This window comes from Ictalurus punctatus, chromosome 3 (assembly GCF_001660625.3).
Source record: "Ictalurus punctatus breed USDA103 chromosome 3, Coco_2.0, whole genome shotgun sequence".
Classification (NCBI taxonomy): domain Eukaryota; kingdom Metazoa; phylum Chordata; class Actinopteri; order Siluriformes; family Ictaluridae; genus Ictalurus; species Ictalurus punctatus.
The window spans coordinates 19,989,032-20,003,208 of NC_030418.2; the positions used below are offsets into that span (position 1 = coordinate 19,989,032).

Consider the following 14,177-nt stretch of genomic DNA (forward strand, 5'->3'; position numbering starts at 1 on the left):
TAAAAAAAAGGCTGAGTTGCTTCTAAATGAGAAGTATTTGTTTGAGGAAGCGGTTTAATAAAAATCTACTTATCAGAAAATATGTTTTGATTTAGAAATACATTTATACATGGTATTAACTTCAATATTTACATTTGTTAAAATTTCAGTCATAAGCTTTCATCAAAATATCTTTATGGCAGTAAAAATATATAATCAATGTGTTTAAAATGTGAATATTTTTAGTAAATTATTATTCTTTTTTATTTCTTTTTTTCTTTTTTTTTTTTAAAGCTGTGCAGATGAGAAATGAGTGATAATGTGATAAGAATAAAATTTTGTATTTATAAACTGGTCAATGTTATAGGGTTGTTTTGGATTAAAGTATTAAAGTAATCATATTTTGTATACGGTAGACATGAATCTGTTTACCTGAGTAGGCTTATGTTGTGAACAAAAACTGTAAAGGATTGTCAGCATTTTATTTGGCAGTGGAATTATGAGGGCTAGTTTTATAGGAAGTGCTCAGTTGGGTGGTAATCGGTTGTAAATCAGTTTAATCAGTTTATTATCCAAGTGCTCAAATCAGTTAGCTGGTAAAATTAGGAATGCACCAATTTAGTACTCAATATTAGTACTGGAGCTGATATGAATTTGAAACATTGGATTGGTATTGGATCAGTGATGTATTTTACCGTATTTTGTTACTTGAATGTTATGTTCTTTTTGGGCAACATTATGCATCATGACATAAAATACAAGATTCAACATTCAGGGAGATGTCTGCACTAACTTACTTAGATATCAGCATCAGATCGGCATAGGATGAATTTGTAGAGCTCTGACAACATTATCATTTAAAAAATGAAAATCAAATTTTTTGCATTCTCTTTTGGATCCTTTCACTATATTATTATTGAATGATCTTGTATTAAATAGGCTAGGTTAGGAACTAATACAAAAAAGGCATTGTGTTGCTTATATTTTTGCTTGATATTATGAATTTATTTGAAATATAACTTGGTTATAAATATTTAGCAGCTAGTTGTGCTTTTACTGACCTGCTCTGGTTTGATGTGCTCTGATGTTGGGAAGACGTCAGGGTATGATGGCCGCTCAAACACCCGGTCCAGAGCCTCCAGCTGCTGCTGAGTGAAAGCATCAGCCCTCAGGTGCTTTCGTAAACTCTCCACACTACCCTGAGAATCACTGTTTGGGCCAGAGCCATCTGAGCCATCTATGAGAGAAGAGAGAGACAAGGCCACATGCTAGTAGGAGTCATTATGGCCCTATTTCTCCTTGGAGCAGGCCCTCAGCCCCTTCCCCCTTCCTCACAGCTCAGGATAGTGCATCTCTCAGCACCAGCAGTGAGAGCGGGGATGAATGATTGGTGTATATCAGTTCAAATTCAGTCAGCACTGGCCTCAAACAGATCCTAATAGCTGTGGAAAGGCAGCATGGGGGGGTGGGGGTGGGAGGGGAAGGGGAGAGGGGAACGAGAGTCTAAGATTGAAGGAGAGGGAAAGGAAAAAGGGGAGGAGAGAAAGCAAGAGTGGTTCTTCTCTTCCACCTTCACCTCCCCTTCCTGGTCCAGCATCAGCACCACCATCATCATCATCATGTGGTAGGTCTACAGTAATTGATGGATTACCTTCAGTAAAAAACATGTTGGAAAGACCAAGTGTTTTAGTATGAGCTGTAGCAATAAGCGGGTGGAGGGGGGCTGTTCTCATTCAGCGATGGGTGGAAATGGTGTGCTATTATTTAAAGGCACAATTTCCTTTAGAATGTAATGCTGCTTTCACTTTCAGATTGCTTTTCCCTGGAAAAAATGGGAGGCCAGCTACAGCCTGAATACAATTACACTGCTTGACTTCTAGCTTATGCATTTCCTTCAGATAAACTGTCTATAAACAAATGAGCAGTTTCCCTTTGGCCTTTGACCTTATCACCTAACTAAAAGCACCTTACGAGCTTTCCCAGCACTTTGTTTTGCTTCTGAAAATCTCCGGCTAACCTGCCTGCCACGCCAGTAGCCACCCAACCTCCCAGCCTCTGACTTTAGCTCCCTTACAAATCTGTCATTCTAAATTTGCTGCAGATTATGTTCTCTCCTCGGCGTGAGTGTGGTGATATATGATATGCAAGGCCCCTATTGATTGCCTGATCTGGTGGCAAGAGGGAGGCGAAATGAACTTGAAATGAACATCATGCCTCAACTCATTGTGCGTATAATACTCTACTTAATCCCACATTTTTCTGTGCTATGGAATTCAATTGATCAATCATGTTCCACTGATAGTACCATTTCAGAAGTGTTATTGCCATTCCACCCAGCAGCTTGACCTTTTTTCAATGGCTGAAGCCATAGGATGAACCTGACTTTCAGAGAGAAATGGATCCATAGAGAGCTGTGATAGAGAGCTCTGTGTGTGTGTGTGTGTGTGTGTGTGTGTGAAGTAGCATCTAGAATGAAGCAATATATTTCTCCCTCCTATTAATCCCTCTTGTGGCATGTATGGTTTTCATATTGTTTTTTTCCTGCCATTATTTGAATCATTCCATATTTGAGGTCAACCATTTCTTATGGACCTCTCCCTTGGGGGCCTTTTCATATGACCGTGTGTTGTTGCTGTATAAAACTCAATTGTTCTCTTTGGTACAGAAGAAAATAGAGTCATTAATTACTTTCTATCAGCCAGCCTAAGTGCAAACTGCGATCAATAAGCAAGCGTGTGTCATTCACTGTGGTAAAGCATGCTTCCCATACTCAAAAGCCCAAAACGTGCAACGCTGGCGGTGGACACAGGGGACACTACTGCTACTTGAGTTGTGGGGGGCAGGGCTGCGCTATGCTACATTACAATATTTAGAAGAGAGCTGAGCTACACCAAGGTTACATCAGCTATTTGTCTTCTTACATGTTATTGATTCAGTGTTCTCCTTCTACCTTAACATATAAAGAATGAAGTGTGTAATAATGGGTACAAATTCTGACCTCTAAGGAACTAAGGCACATGAGACAGTCACATAGTGAAGAATCCACTGTGTTGTTTCTCCGTGTCACTTCTTTGCTGATTACACTGTGGTTGTTCCACATTGACCACATTTGGACACTTTTTTCGTTTTGACATCGTCTTACATTAGCACTCTGGTGCTATGGGACTGCGGCTCTGTCAGATCAGATAACCGGAGTCCATAAAACACTGCTCTCCTGGGCTTCCTCCTCCGCAGGGCCTAATTCAGATAAAATTAGAGCAGAAGAGATCTAGATTTTCCTTGCACTAAAAAATGACAACAAACATCTTAAAATACATCCTAGATTCTATCCTTAAAAACTTGACCTTTCATTTTCATTAATTTTTTTTTCTTAATTATTGACCTGGTGAGACTGAAATTTCAAGCTGCAAATGTTTTTTATTTAATTTAATTTTATTTAAATTTTATTTTATTTTATTTAATTCACACAAAATTACAATACATTAAAATACTAAGGCTACCGGGCACATGCTTAAGGCTACCAGAGTTACAGCAGTAGCTCAAAATATTAAAATATACTTCGTTTTAGCTTTTCGTGCTTTGAAATTAAATGGATAGTTGGGGCAGCCAGGGCAGGTGTGACATCCTGTAAACAGAGGGATATTGTGCCTTCTACTTTCATCCCTTGCTCACTTCAGATAACATCATGCTTGAGACAGACAGAGAAGGAGAGACTTTTTGGAAAGTAAATAGCAGGCTTGCTCTTGACCTGGACTTTACTGACAATATCATATGCCAGGTTTTGTGTAGTGTTTATTTTCTATATCCAACTGAGGTGATGCTGCTGATTTGCCAGACGATTCCTACATTAAATAACAAAATGGTGGTTGCAAATGCAGATAATTCTATTCCTGCAAAACTATAACTGTTTGAATCAAACACATCCTGCGCTTTAAAAAAAACTATTTTGAAGGGAACAAATTAAAAACACATAATGCAAGGGTGTGGGACAAAGAAAAGGAGAGAGGAATTGAGCAAAGGGGCAAACACCTTCCATGTCAGCCGTACTTATTTTGAGAAAAAAATCCCCCTATTTATGAAAGCCATGGAGCGGAAAGTCTGCACGACAAATAACTGTATCATAAGAGAAAAGAAATGGAGAGAACAAGAGAGTGGGAGAGAGAAAGAGAGTGAGAGATGCTGCTGCTGCTGGTGCTGGTGGTGGCAGCAGCACAAGCGGGGCTGTTAATTTCCTGTTATGTTGCGGCATGTTTAAAAGCTTTATTAATTCAATTTAGCTGTGCTGAGCAGGCTGGCAGTGGGCTGAGGAATGAGAGCCCTCTCTCTGTCTACCCCTCCTCCCCCTTATTGTGAGAGTGGGTGGCTCCTGTCACCCATATCACACATCCTCTACTGTACTCACACCCAGGCCATCATTTAGCACATCGGATTCATGTGACGCAACGTTCTGGAACACAATTAATAAACGCATCTTCCTCACTCTTAACCTCTCTCTCACTCTCCCTCTTGCTCTCTTTCCCCTACTCTTGCTCCTTTTAAAACCTGAGTAATGCAGCGCACCATTAATTCTCAGCATCAGTGCCCATAATTGACTTTTCTCTGACATGATTCCTCTTCAAGCGAACCAGCCTGTCCTTAGATGTTTCCATGCTGCAGATTTGTGAGGTGTCATTTTGTGAGCAGGCTGGCAGCAGACGACAGAGCGGGTCTGCTTGAATGCAGATGTATCAGCAGAGCAGGGCATAGACCTTTTGTGTCCTTTGATAAGGAGCCCTGACACCTTCTTCTCTCGTGGTTACGCTCCGCAGCCTCGCTCAAATCTGGGCTTTCTCTTTCATACAGAGGCCATCATCGGGATGAGATCGGTGGGATGTTCTTTTTCGATCTAGACAGAGGCCAATCCATTTCTTGGTTTGGATGTATTTCATTTCTATTCCTTTTTTAGAGTAGAATCCATATTGACACAATAGAATCTTACAAGCCATGAAATAGAAGCAAAGGCTAAAGCGTTCTAGCCGCAGGCCAAACTATTTTACCATGGGGATTTGAGGTGTGCTGGGGCCGTTCACTCTCAAAGCAATCCTTGTCAAATGAACAAACGAGCTACAAAGAGAAGTGCTGAAGCTTTCACATGCTTTGACCATGATGGCATTGGCTTTGAGGATGTAATCTCTTTATCTTGTCACATAAATAAACTGCTTTGCCTTTTAAATCATCCAACTTTAATTTCTCTCTCATAAGCCCACATGCTTGTCTACTCCCACATCAACTTCAACATTCACTTCTGTTTTTATTTTTTTTGGTAGGTAATTTATTACAAGCAGCATCAAACACTTAAACTCCCTAACTACCTTGTGCTTGCCTGTCTGGATTTATATAGAGGGAAAAGACAGAAGGGCAGCTTGGGTCATATCAACCTCCGTATCAGCCATAACAAGGTCATAATCAACTAACCACTGCTTTGGGTGGGTGGAACATATAATATCAATACATTCCTGAACACAACATGCTGGTAATTAACTCAGTGCACTCATTTGTCATATCTGGTATAGAGGTATTAATGAATGAGTGAAAAAGCCTGAACAGACTTAATTCCCCCCTTTGCCATTAATGCATTTTGCACGACAGGCATTCTATTTTCCATAATGAGATACACAAATAAATTTAGCAATGGATTGAGGGGCCTGCATAGGCAGCAATATGGTTGAGGCACATTCTCAGTGTGTTGGTGTAATTGGTATCACTGCTTGCAGACATATAAACCAATCTTTACAAAGATAGGGCTGCAGCTCTCTCCCTCTTCCCCTTTAGGCTATTCCTTTTGTCTTTTCAATAGCTTGTGCATCCGCGATAGAGAAACTGGGATGTTAATTTGTGAATTAATAGCTTTCCTCTGCAGAATTGCAAATTCTCTTAAATGTCACTATGTTCAACGTGCAAGCAGCTATTGCCACCAAAGAACTAATCTAGAGAGGTACCCCCCCTCCTCCTTTTCCCCTTTGCACCATGGTTAACGTCACCCATAGCTAGTGAATCTAACATGCTACTTCTAATTTGCAATAACACATGAAAATGGCAGATTAATGACTCTTATGACACCTATGTCCCTGAAATTCCCCTTATGAAGACCTGGTGTACATAACGCATGTCACACTACATTATCTCCACAATCCCCTTGTAATGGGGACTTTTTTAAGGGCAGTGCAAACTGGCTTCTATATCTGAAAACAAGTGCAATGGCCTGATGCTCAGTAAAATTACCATAATTTCAGCACTATTAAAAGAAAACCCGGAGCACAAACTTTTTCTGCAAAATCAGCCAGTTTTTGTTCTTATTACATTTGGGCTTCATAAAACGTGCTATTCTATCCCGTCCCCCAAAAATCGGATTAACATATTTTCAGTTATGTCATCATCTAATGAAGGCGAGACTTGCGGCACCCAGCCAAATATGGCTCAGGTAGCCCAAGGCTGCTGTGCTGCTATGAAATTGAAACCAAGCGCAGACTGTCGAGCAGCCTCCCTGATGTCCCTGTGTGAAATAAGGGCTAAGTTTAAATAACTCACAGCTTTCTGGACAATTGGCACAGAATAATAAAAAAAAAAGAGCTAAGAGGACTTTATTACAGGCTAACCATAGCATGTGTTCAGTACAACGTATCTAAACACAGAAACCATAAGTAGTCTAAAATCCATTCATCCAAAAAATATATATCAATTTCACTGTTATTATTTACTGTACTTCTTGTAATGTTAGTAATGGCAGAGCAGAAAAGCAAAGAAAGCTATAAATAGCCAAAATATCTGTTTAGCAATTATTGACCCCCTCCGCCATTCATTTGACACTAAAATTAATGTAATGCAAAATGTAATCAAACTGTCACCACTTGCATTTGAACAATCATATGGTGATCTGGTCACTCTCAATCCATCCTTGCAGCAATGGAGGAAAAACTCACTATAGCTTCAGCAAACCGTGCAGCAAATGTGATTTGTTATAGACACGTTTTCACAGGCTTTATATATGATCCAAACTGCTCTCCATAAAGATATCATTACGCATAACTGTGCTCTGTTTTCAGCCGGGACTCCAGACACACATACACACACACCCTCACATGGCCACTTGATCAGAGTCGAGTGGCCCATGATTGAGCAAGCAAAGAAAAGGTGGGCTAACAGAACTTACAATATCCTATTTTCCTCCCATCCAAGTGGTTGCCACTCCAGAGAACTAAAGAGATGGAAACATAAAAGAAGCAAGTAGGCCTGCTTTGATAAATGTTTTAAGAGATCATTTCCAACCACTTCCCCCCTCCCTCCCTTAAACTACTCCTGCGTCTGTGTGCTTGTTTGGCACAAAACCACACTGATCTTTATTCACTAGCTTTCAAAAGCTTTTTTTTTATAGAGCCGATGAGCCATTAGGCCTTAGGCAGTGTGTGCCCTCTCATTTTGAAAGGAGAGAAAATGTTCGCACAGGTCATGTTCCTTATTTGTGTAACTTGTTTTGTTGACCGTAGTTTGACTACAGTTGTCCATTTTAAACATCGAATACAGACACCCTGACATGGGCTTTAGTGAAAAAAATGTTGTTCATTGTTATTCTTAAAACACTAACACCATTAAAATGTGATGAGTGCATATATTTATGTGTTATTTCCGCTACACTTACATCCTCAACACTATGTATGCACTATCCTGTCACAGTGCTTATGAAATCATAGTACCTCATGTTATATGTGCACTTTCTAAGTGGTGCTGACATACCACATCATTCACATTGCAAAAAGGTCTTCAGTTCCACAAACAGCTAAATGACACAGTCCAATCTGCACATTTACTGCCTGCGTTTTTGAAGTGCTTTCAAATAACCACCTTCTTTTCTTGGCGCATATTTTATTTGAAATTACAGGCAGTCATAGAAAACCCCAGAAAAGAGTTTCAGTTTTAGTAGAAGCACTAGAATACAATCCAGTCTCTTACCATCATCACGTTTTCTCTTTTCGCCATTGGACCGAGGGATTCCGAGGATGCCGTTGATAGAGTAGGAGCCCACCGGGTCATTCGAAGCACTTGATACAGGTGGGGAGGCTGTGCTAGGCACTGGAGAATGCACAGGATGGAGGTTAACACTAGGAGACCATTTTTCAACATAAGGTCTATTTTTGCAAAAAAGGATGATTCCCAAAATATATATTTTTTAAAAAGCTAAGCATCTATGTTACCTATAGTGTGTCCAGCTGTGGTGAGGGTAGTTCCTGTCCCGTCTGGAGATGGATGGAAGGGCTGCTGAACTTTGGTCCGTATTATCCTATAAAAGCCAGTAGAATTTGCTTAATGTTCTACCAAATGTAGCAATTGCACCACTCATCAAAACTCATTTCATACAAAGACTGTTAGTATAAACCAGGTAATATTCTTGTGTTGTCTTGGACCCTTCCTGTACGGATAGCTGATTCTGTCCCAAACAACAAATCTGAAGGCATTAGGGACAGTCGTGAAGTCAATATTTAAGGATGAGTAGGAGTTACCCTAGAGAGACTAGATTCAATCAAACATGATCCCAGTTTTAGAAATATGATAAAGTCCCACTAGCTCAAAGGTGTGATATGGGGGAAGGTCTTCATTGCACTTTGGTCTGAATGATCTTGCAAACAAAGCATGAAATCACATCAATTCACCTCAATGATGGGCTTCACTGCCTTGACCTGGCCTCAACTTCAATAATGTCTCGCTGTCTCTATCTGTCTCCCGCTCTCTTTCTCTCTCTATCTATGTTCCACTGTCTGTCATCCTCCCTCCATCACTTAACCGGTCGTTTAAAGAAGTCAAGATTGCTTGCAGCCTGACACTACTGACTTGCCTGATCAGACTTTCTCACATTATTCACAAACATCCAGGAATGCAGTGTGGATGAGGCCTTATTGATTGTGACTTTGAGATAAAAAGAAAAGTTGTGAATTAATAGTAGAGGGGAATAGATGCAAATGGTGGGCTATAAATTATATGTGACAGGAAAGCAATAGTGTCTCATTGCCTCACAAAAGACTACTGCAACATTTGATGCCTTTAATCTGGGCCACACACTTTTGAGAGAAGGAGCTGCCATCCCGTGCTGCACACACATTTATATTATTTGTCTTTACATTTTTCACATTATAACCCTAAATATATTAACAGGGATTTCCAATCAAATGTTATAAATGGGATTTTATTTCATAGGAAATTCAGTCTAAAACAAATTCATCAGAAACCTGATGCCATATTTTATGTTTATGTGCTGAGGCAATACTACTGTTCCCACAGACAAAATATTACCCTGAGTGGAATTTTTTTGGTTCTGCATAAGTTCTTATTTATGTGGCTTGCATAATCTATTTTTTTTATATATTTGTTCCAGATGCCTTAACCAGTGGTCTAGCATTTGTCAACAATGACAAAACCAACAAGCATTTTAGGAAAAAAATAAATGAATAAACAGTCCATATTTTATTAGAATTTTGAACATCTGACCATAACGACGATTTGACCCTATGACTTAGGGGGGGTTGAATTAATGACATGCCATGGTGTTAAAAATTCCCTGTAGAAATATGAAAATATCATTCAATACAACTGAAAAACACAGGATCATGGGCATGTGCTGGAGCCTCTACGTTGCACGGCGGACACAGTGTCCACCAGTATGTGTCTAACGTTTAATAATTCATGCAGAGAAATTGTGCTTAAAGCTCGGACATCTTCTAATGTCAACAGAGCAGAGGTCAACTACCTAACTACTCAAAACATGAGGGTCAACTGTCATGTCCTGACTCTGGAGACGGGACATGCTTGGAGACACACACTACAAGAACACCTGTTTGAAAGGCTTGAAATTTGTAACCTGGCATTAATATTTTGGCAAATAGAAATTAATTCCTTCTTTTAAGGGCAATCGTCTAGACGCATTAGACATGAACATTTCATTTGAGTAAAGCTAGGATCAATTTGAACTTTCCAGTATTTGTAGCTGATATCAAACTCTCCAACTGTCCAGAGGAAAATTATTTGGAAACTTCTTTGCAACTTATTCCTTTACGCTGGATATATCACATTTTTGATTGCTACAGCACTGTTGGCAAAAAAAAAGGGTAATAAAAACGTTATTTTAATTTGTTAATTTTTGTTATTATATAGTAAGACAGGCATACACTAATATATAATAGATCCACTTGATTAAATTACATTTAAAAGGCGCTTTGAACATGATACAAACAACAGCTTCAACTTTGATGTCATTCATTAATGTAAATTCTGAGTTTACTACATCCGGGTGTAGAACAGTTCAAATCGCCCCTTTTAAGAGGGCTTAAGCATGAAATGTTTTTAGTCTCTCTTGCCCTCATATATATATATATATATAAAATTCTATTTTTTTTTTTACTCGACAGTATCCAGTGCGGCTCGGTCCATGCTCTCTGTGCAGCTCATTAAAGTGTAATGCTGCTGGCCGCCTCTCTGGAACAGTGCCTCCTAACCAAAGTTCAGCACTAGCGCTCGCAGCAAGGCCTTTCCACACACTTCTGCTTTTTCCCAGCTCACTCGGGATACTTTTTCTCTAGCCCTTTGTGTTTTAATGAGCAAAAAGTGAATAAGTAGCGAATGGTTAACGCTGCTGCTAGTTTTGCGGCGAGATTAATATTCATGCGTCAAACGCCGGGGACGGCTATTTCCGCTTTCATTCTATGTATTAGTGTATTTATTCATTTATTTAGTACCACGTCTCGTCTTCCTCCTACTTCTAATACTGCTACTACTATTAGGTTCTATTGCGACATAATAATAATAATAATAATAATAATAATAATAATAATAATAATAATAATAATAACAACAACAATCATCATCATCATCATCATCATCATCACAATAAAATAATAAACTTAGACGAAGGCACAATTAATAATTAAAATTAATTTGTCGCATTTAGTACATTAAAAATAATAAGTCGGTGTATTTACAATTTTACAATGTTTTGAATTGACGGTTTGCAGTTATTCTGTGATTTGGACGCACTCTCGGCTACTGCTAGATTTCCTAACCTGTTCTGAAATAACGAGGTAAGCCTGTATAGCTGTAATGCAGTATTGAGCGAAGGGCCCGTGTGTGTCCCGACGCCACTGGATCTTTTTACAGGTTATTGATTTGGGTTTAAGCGGGACAGATGTGACTTTGCCAACGTAGACCACCAATCTGCGTTTGAACTGCATGCCTGAGACCATCATAAAGAAGAACTCAGCACCGATGAAGCTTCCCTGACGGAGGGATTACTTTCCCAGTGCCGTGTCCACAACTACATTTGTGCATCTGCTAAACTTTTACACCTGTTAATCTGTAGCCTAATACTTTCCCGTATTTTCCTTCTGCTCTGCCTGTTCCAACGCTTCAATACAAATGAATTAGTTTGGCTATCGGTTCACTTCAGCTGGCAAGAAAACATGACCTTATTTACGCAGTTATGATATGATGGTAAGAATCGCTGTATATTATTGATGAGGGAAGATGCCTAAAATGCTTTTCATGTAGCGTATTTACGCATTTTTCAGTAAGCGACACGATTAAGCTGAACATGACGGTTAAAATATAAAAAAAAAAAATCAGCGGAAAATAAAATTAATTGTTTTGTTTTTTTGTTTTGTTTTTTACCTGTTGATGGAGGATACGCTTGGAACCGTGTCGTTGTCACACACGCCTTCGGCGAGAAGTCGGTCTCTGATCTCCCAGGCGAACATGGTGGGGTTCTGCCGCTTATATTCTGCAATTTTATCCACAACTTTTGGAGTGGCCACTTTTGGTTTGGAACCTCCAATAACTCCAGGTTTAATACTGCCGGTTTCGTAGTATCTGGGAGACAGTAGGAGAGAATACGTCGATAAAATGTAAGTTGTCCAATACAGTTTCCACATCAGACGCGCGGCTTACCTATTATTCTTCCTTAACAGCCTATTGATAGTGGAATTTCTGATATATTTAAGCATACTTTAGCAATAGGCTTGTGATGTTTCCTTGGAAACGGTCTGAATGAATTGTGTTACCAGTCAGTTGGATCAATAATTTATTACAAATTATGTTTGTATACATTCGTAGTATTTATAACCTTTTTGTTATCACGTCAATCTTTGGGCTTTTTTTTACGCCATTCTAAGTTATTTTTTTAATTATTATTTTTATTATTATTTTGTTGTTATTATTATTATTATTATTATTATTATTATTATTATTATTATTATTATTATTAAAAAGTGTTTCATCAATAAAGGTGATGTTCCATGCAGCCAAAGGTAACAGGATATATAACTCATGTTTCACATCGTATCGAACATTCCAAGTGTATAAAACACAATACCTCTTGAAATCCTTTTGATAGCTGGAAAGAAATATGTCAGAAAATTCAAAGATACATATGTAACACGTTCCCAGTAAACATTTTATCATCCTGTCCCGAGATCAATAATCTATCAATCAAAGCAAATCATTTGACCACCGAAGAGCAACGTAAAGAAATAATAAACTCGTTACTGTTTATTACACATCCGGTGGTTGTTGTTGGGATTATGTTTGACTGGACACTTCTCAGCCTCCTTCAAACTTTGCCTTAAAGGAGGCTGAGGAACAGGCCTATTTGTATGACATAAATGCCAAAATAACTCAATTGAGCTCTGAAGGTTTGATTTCTGTGGGACTTCTTATTTATTTTTGCCTTACCTGCCCAGAATTTTGCTGACACAGCCATGGCTGACCCGGAGCTGTCTGGAGATGTCACACGGCCTGACCCCTTGGTGTGCCAGCTCCACGATCCTCTGCCGAACCACGTCAGGTAGGGGTCTACCGTTCACAAACACCCCTCCTAGCTGGTTCACACCCCCATGCCCTATGTGGGAGACAACAGCACACACACACAACAGCGTAACATTACATACATATAGAAGACACGCTGCATTGTAGCCTACACAGTCTCTCTCTCTCTCTCTCTCTCTCTCTCTCTCTCTCTCTCTCCACACACACACACAAACACACACACAAACACACACACAGACATCCGCACGCGCAGACAAATCAGAACCTACGAAACAGTTCGTACAGCATACTTCAAAATTCTAGTGAAAATGATCTGTGTCCATATACACACGTTGAGAGCACGATCAGAACAATCCAGTCCAGTACTAACGCACAATTGAAATTATTCGTGCTTAAACAATTTCAGTGTATTATTTTTTTTATATAGCCTGGATGTAAATTCTTCAGATTAACAGTCAACTGCTCACAGATATTCATACGTCATATGCTGTATATTAGTCCTCAACTCGCTTTCCCCAGTCAGCTTTACAATATATTATTATTATTATTATTATTATTATTATTATTATTATTATTATTATAGGTGATTGTTGTTGTGATGCTCATGGTCTCAGTGCTTTGGTACCTTATTTGTGTTTTAGAATATATACTTATATAACCGGTAAATCCATGAATTCATAAGAAAATGACCGTACAACCTTACTGTCCTTTCTCCAGCTCGCACAAAACTGATAAAGATATTTTCTACTTTATGCATAACCCAACAGCGAGTTAGGTAGTATTTTCCTCTACTATTCCATTGCAGCCAAACACATGTCGCATAGATTACGTTTCAGGCTGTTTAATTTTCCTTGCACAATTATTGTAAATAATTAAAAAGATCTTTGATAACTCATATTACAACCACAGAAAAGCAACTGCAAAGCAAGAATTAATTATTTAAATTGGGCGTTCGTAGACAATCATTTTGTTAAAAAAACAAAAAAAACAAAAAACAAACAAACACCACCAACAACAACTTATTTACTTTTTTTATGACCTTATGTCTGTTATTAACACAACTGATTAAACGAATTTCTGCTAGGCCTATCTTTATGCGGCTCGTTTCTTGCATTTTTTTCCAGCCGCTTCTTACAGTTTTCACTTATCTACCTAATTAGAACAAAATGTAGGCTTTTTAGTAATATAAATAACATTTTTCTAAGATTTTATAATTTCAGAAATAAATTTCTATTACAATTATCCGTTATCGGTTGCTATACTATTAGCATGCTTTTTTATTTTTTCATTTTAGCCTTAAGCGTCACGTTTAATATGCTTGTTGCTATAAACCGCAGGCCTAATTTATTTGGTTTACA

At 38.7% G+C, this 14,177-nt stretch overlaps 1 protein-coding gene across 8 annotated transcripts in view; it reads right to left on the minus strand.

Annotated features, from left to right (window-relative positions):
- pax2a (paired box 2a) overlaps window positions 1–14,177 on the minus strand; it is a 28,920-nt gene that overhangs the window by 13,640 nt on the left and 1,103 nt on the right. For 4 of the 8 annotated variants that reach the window (XM_017464240.3, XM_017464243.3, XM_017464234.3 and 1 more), the window contains exons 2-7: window positions 12,727–12,892; window positions 11,668–11,865; window positions 8,208–8,293; window positions 7,966–8,085; window positions 7,169–7,213; window positions 1,041–1,216 (exon numbers count right to left, since the gene is read on the minus strand). In XM_017464240.3, the coding sequence (XP_017319729.1) occupies window positions 1,041–1,216; window positions 7,169–7,213; window positions 7,966–8,085; window positions 8,208–8,293; window positions 11,668–11,865; window positions 12,727–12,892 (791 nt within the window). The remainder of the gene's footprint in view (window positions 1–1,040; window positions 1,217–7,168; window positions 7,214–7,965; window positions 8,086–8,207; window positions 8,294–11,667; window positions 11,866–12,726; window positions 12,893–14,177) is intronic. The other 4 variants (XM_017464244.3, XM_017464246.3, XM_017464236.3 and 1 more) reach the window with 1 other exon arrangement.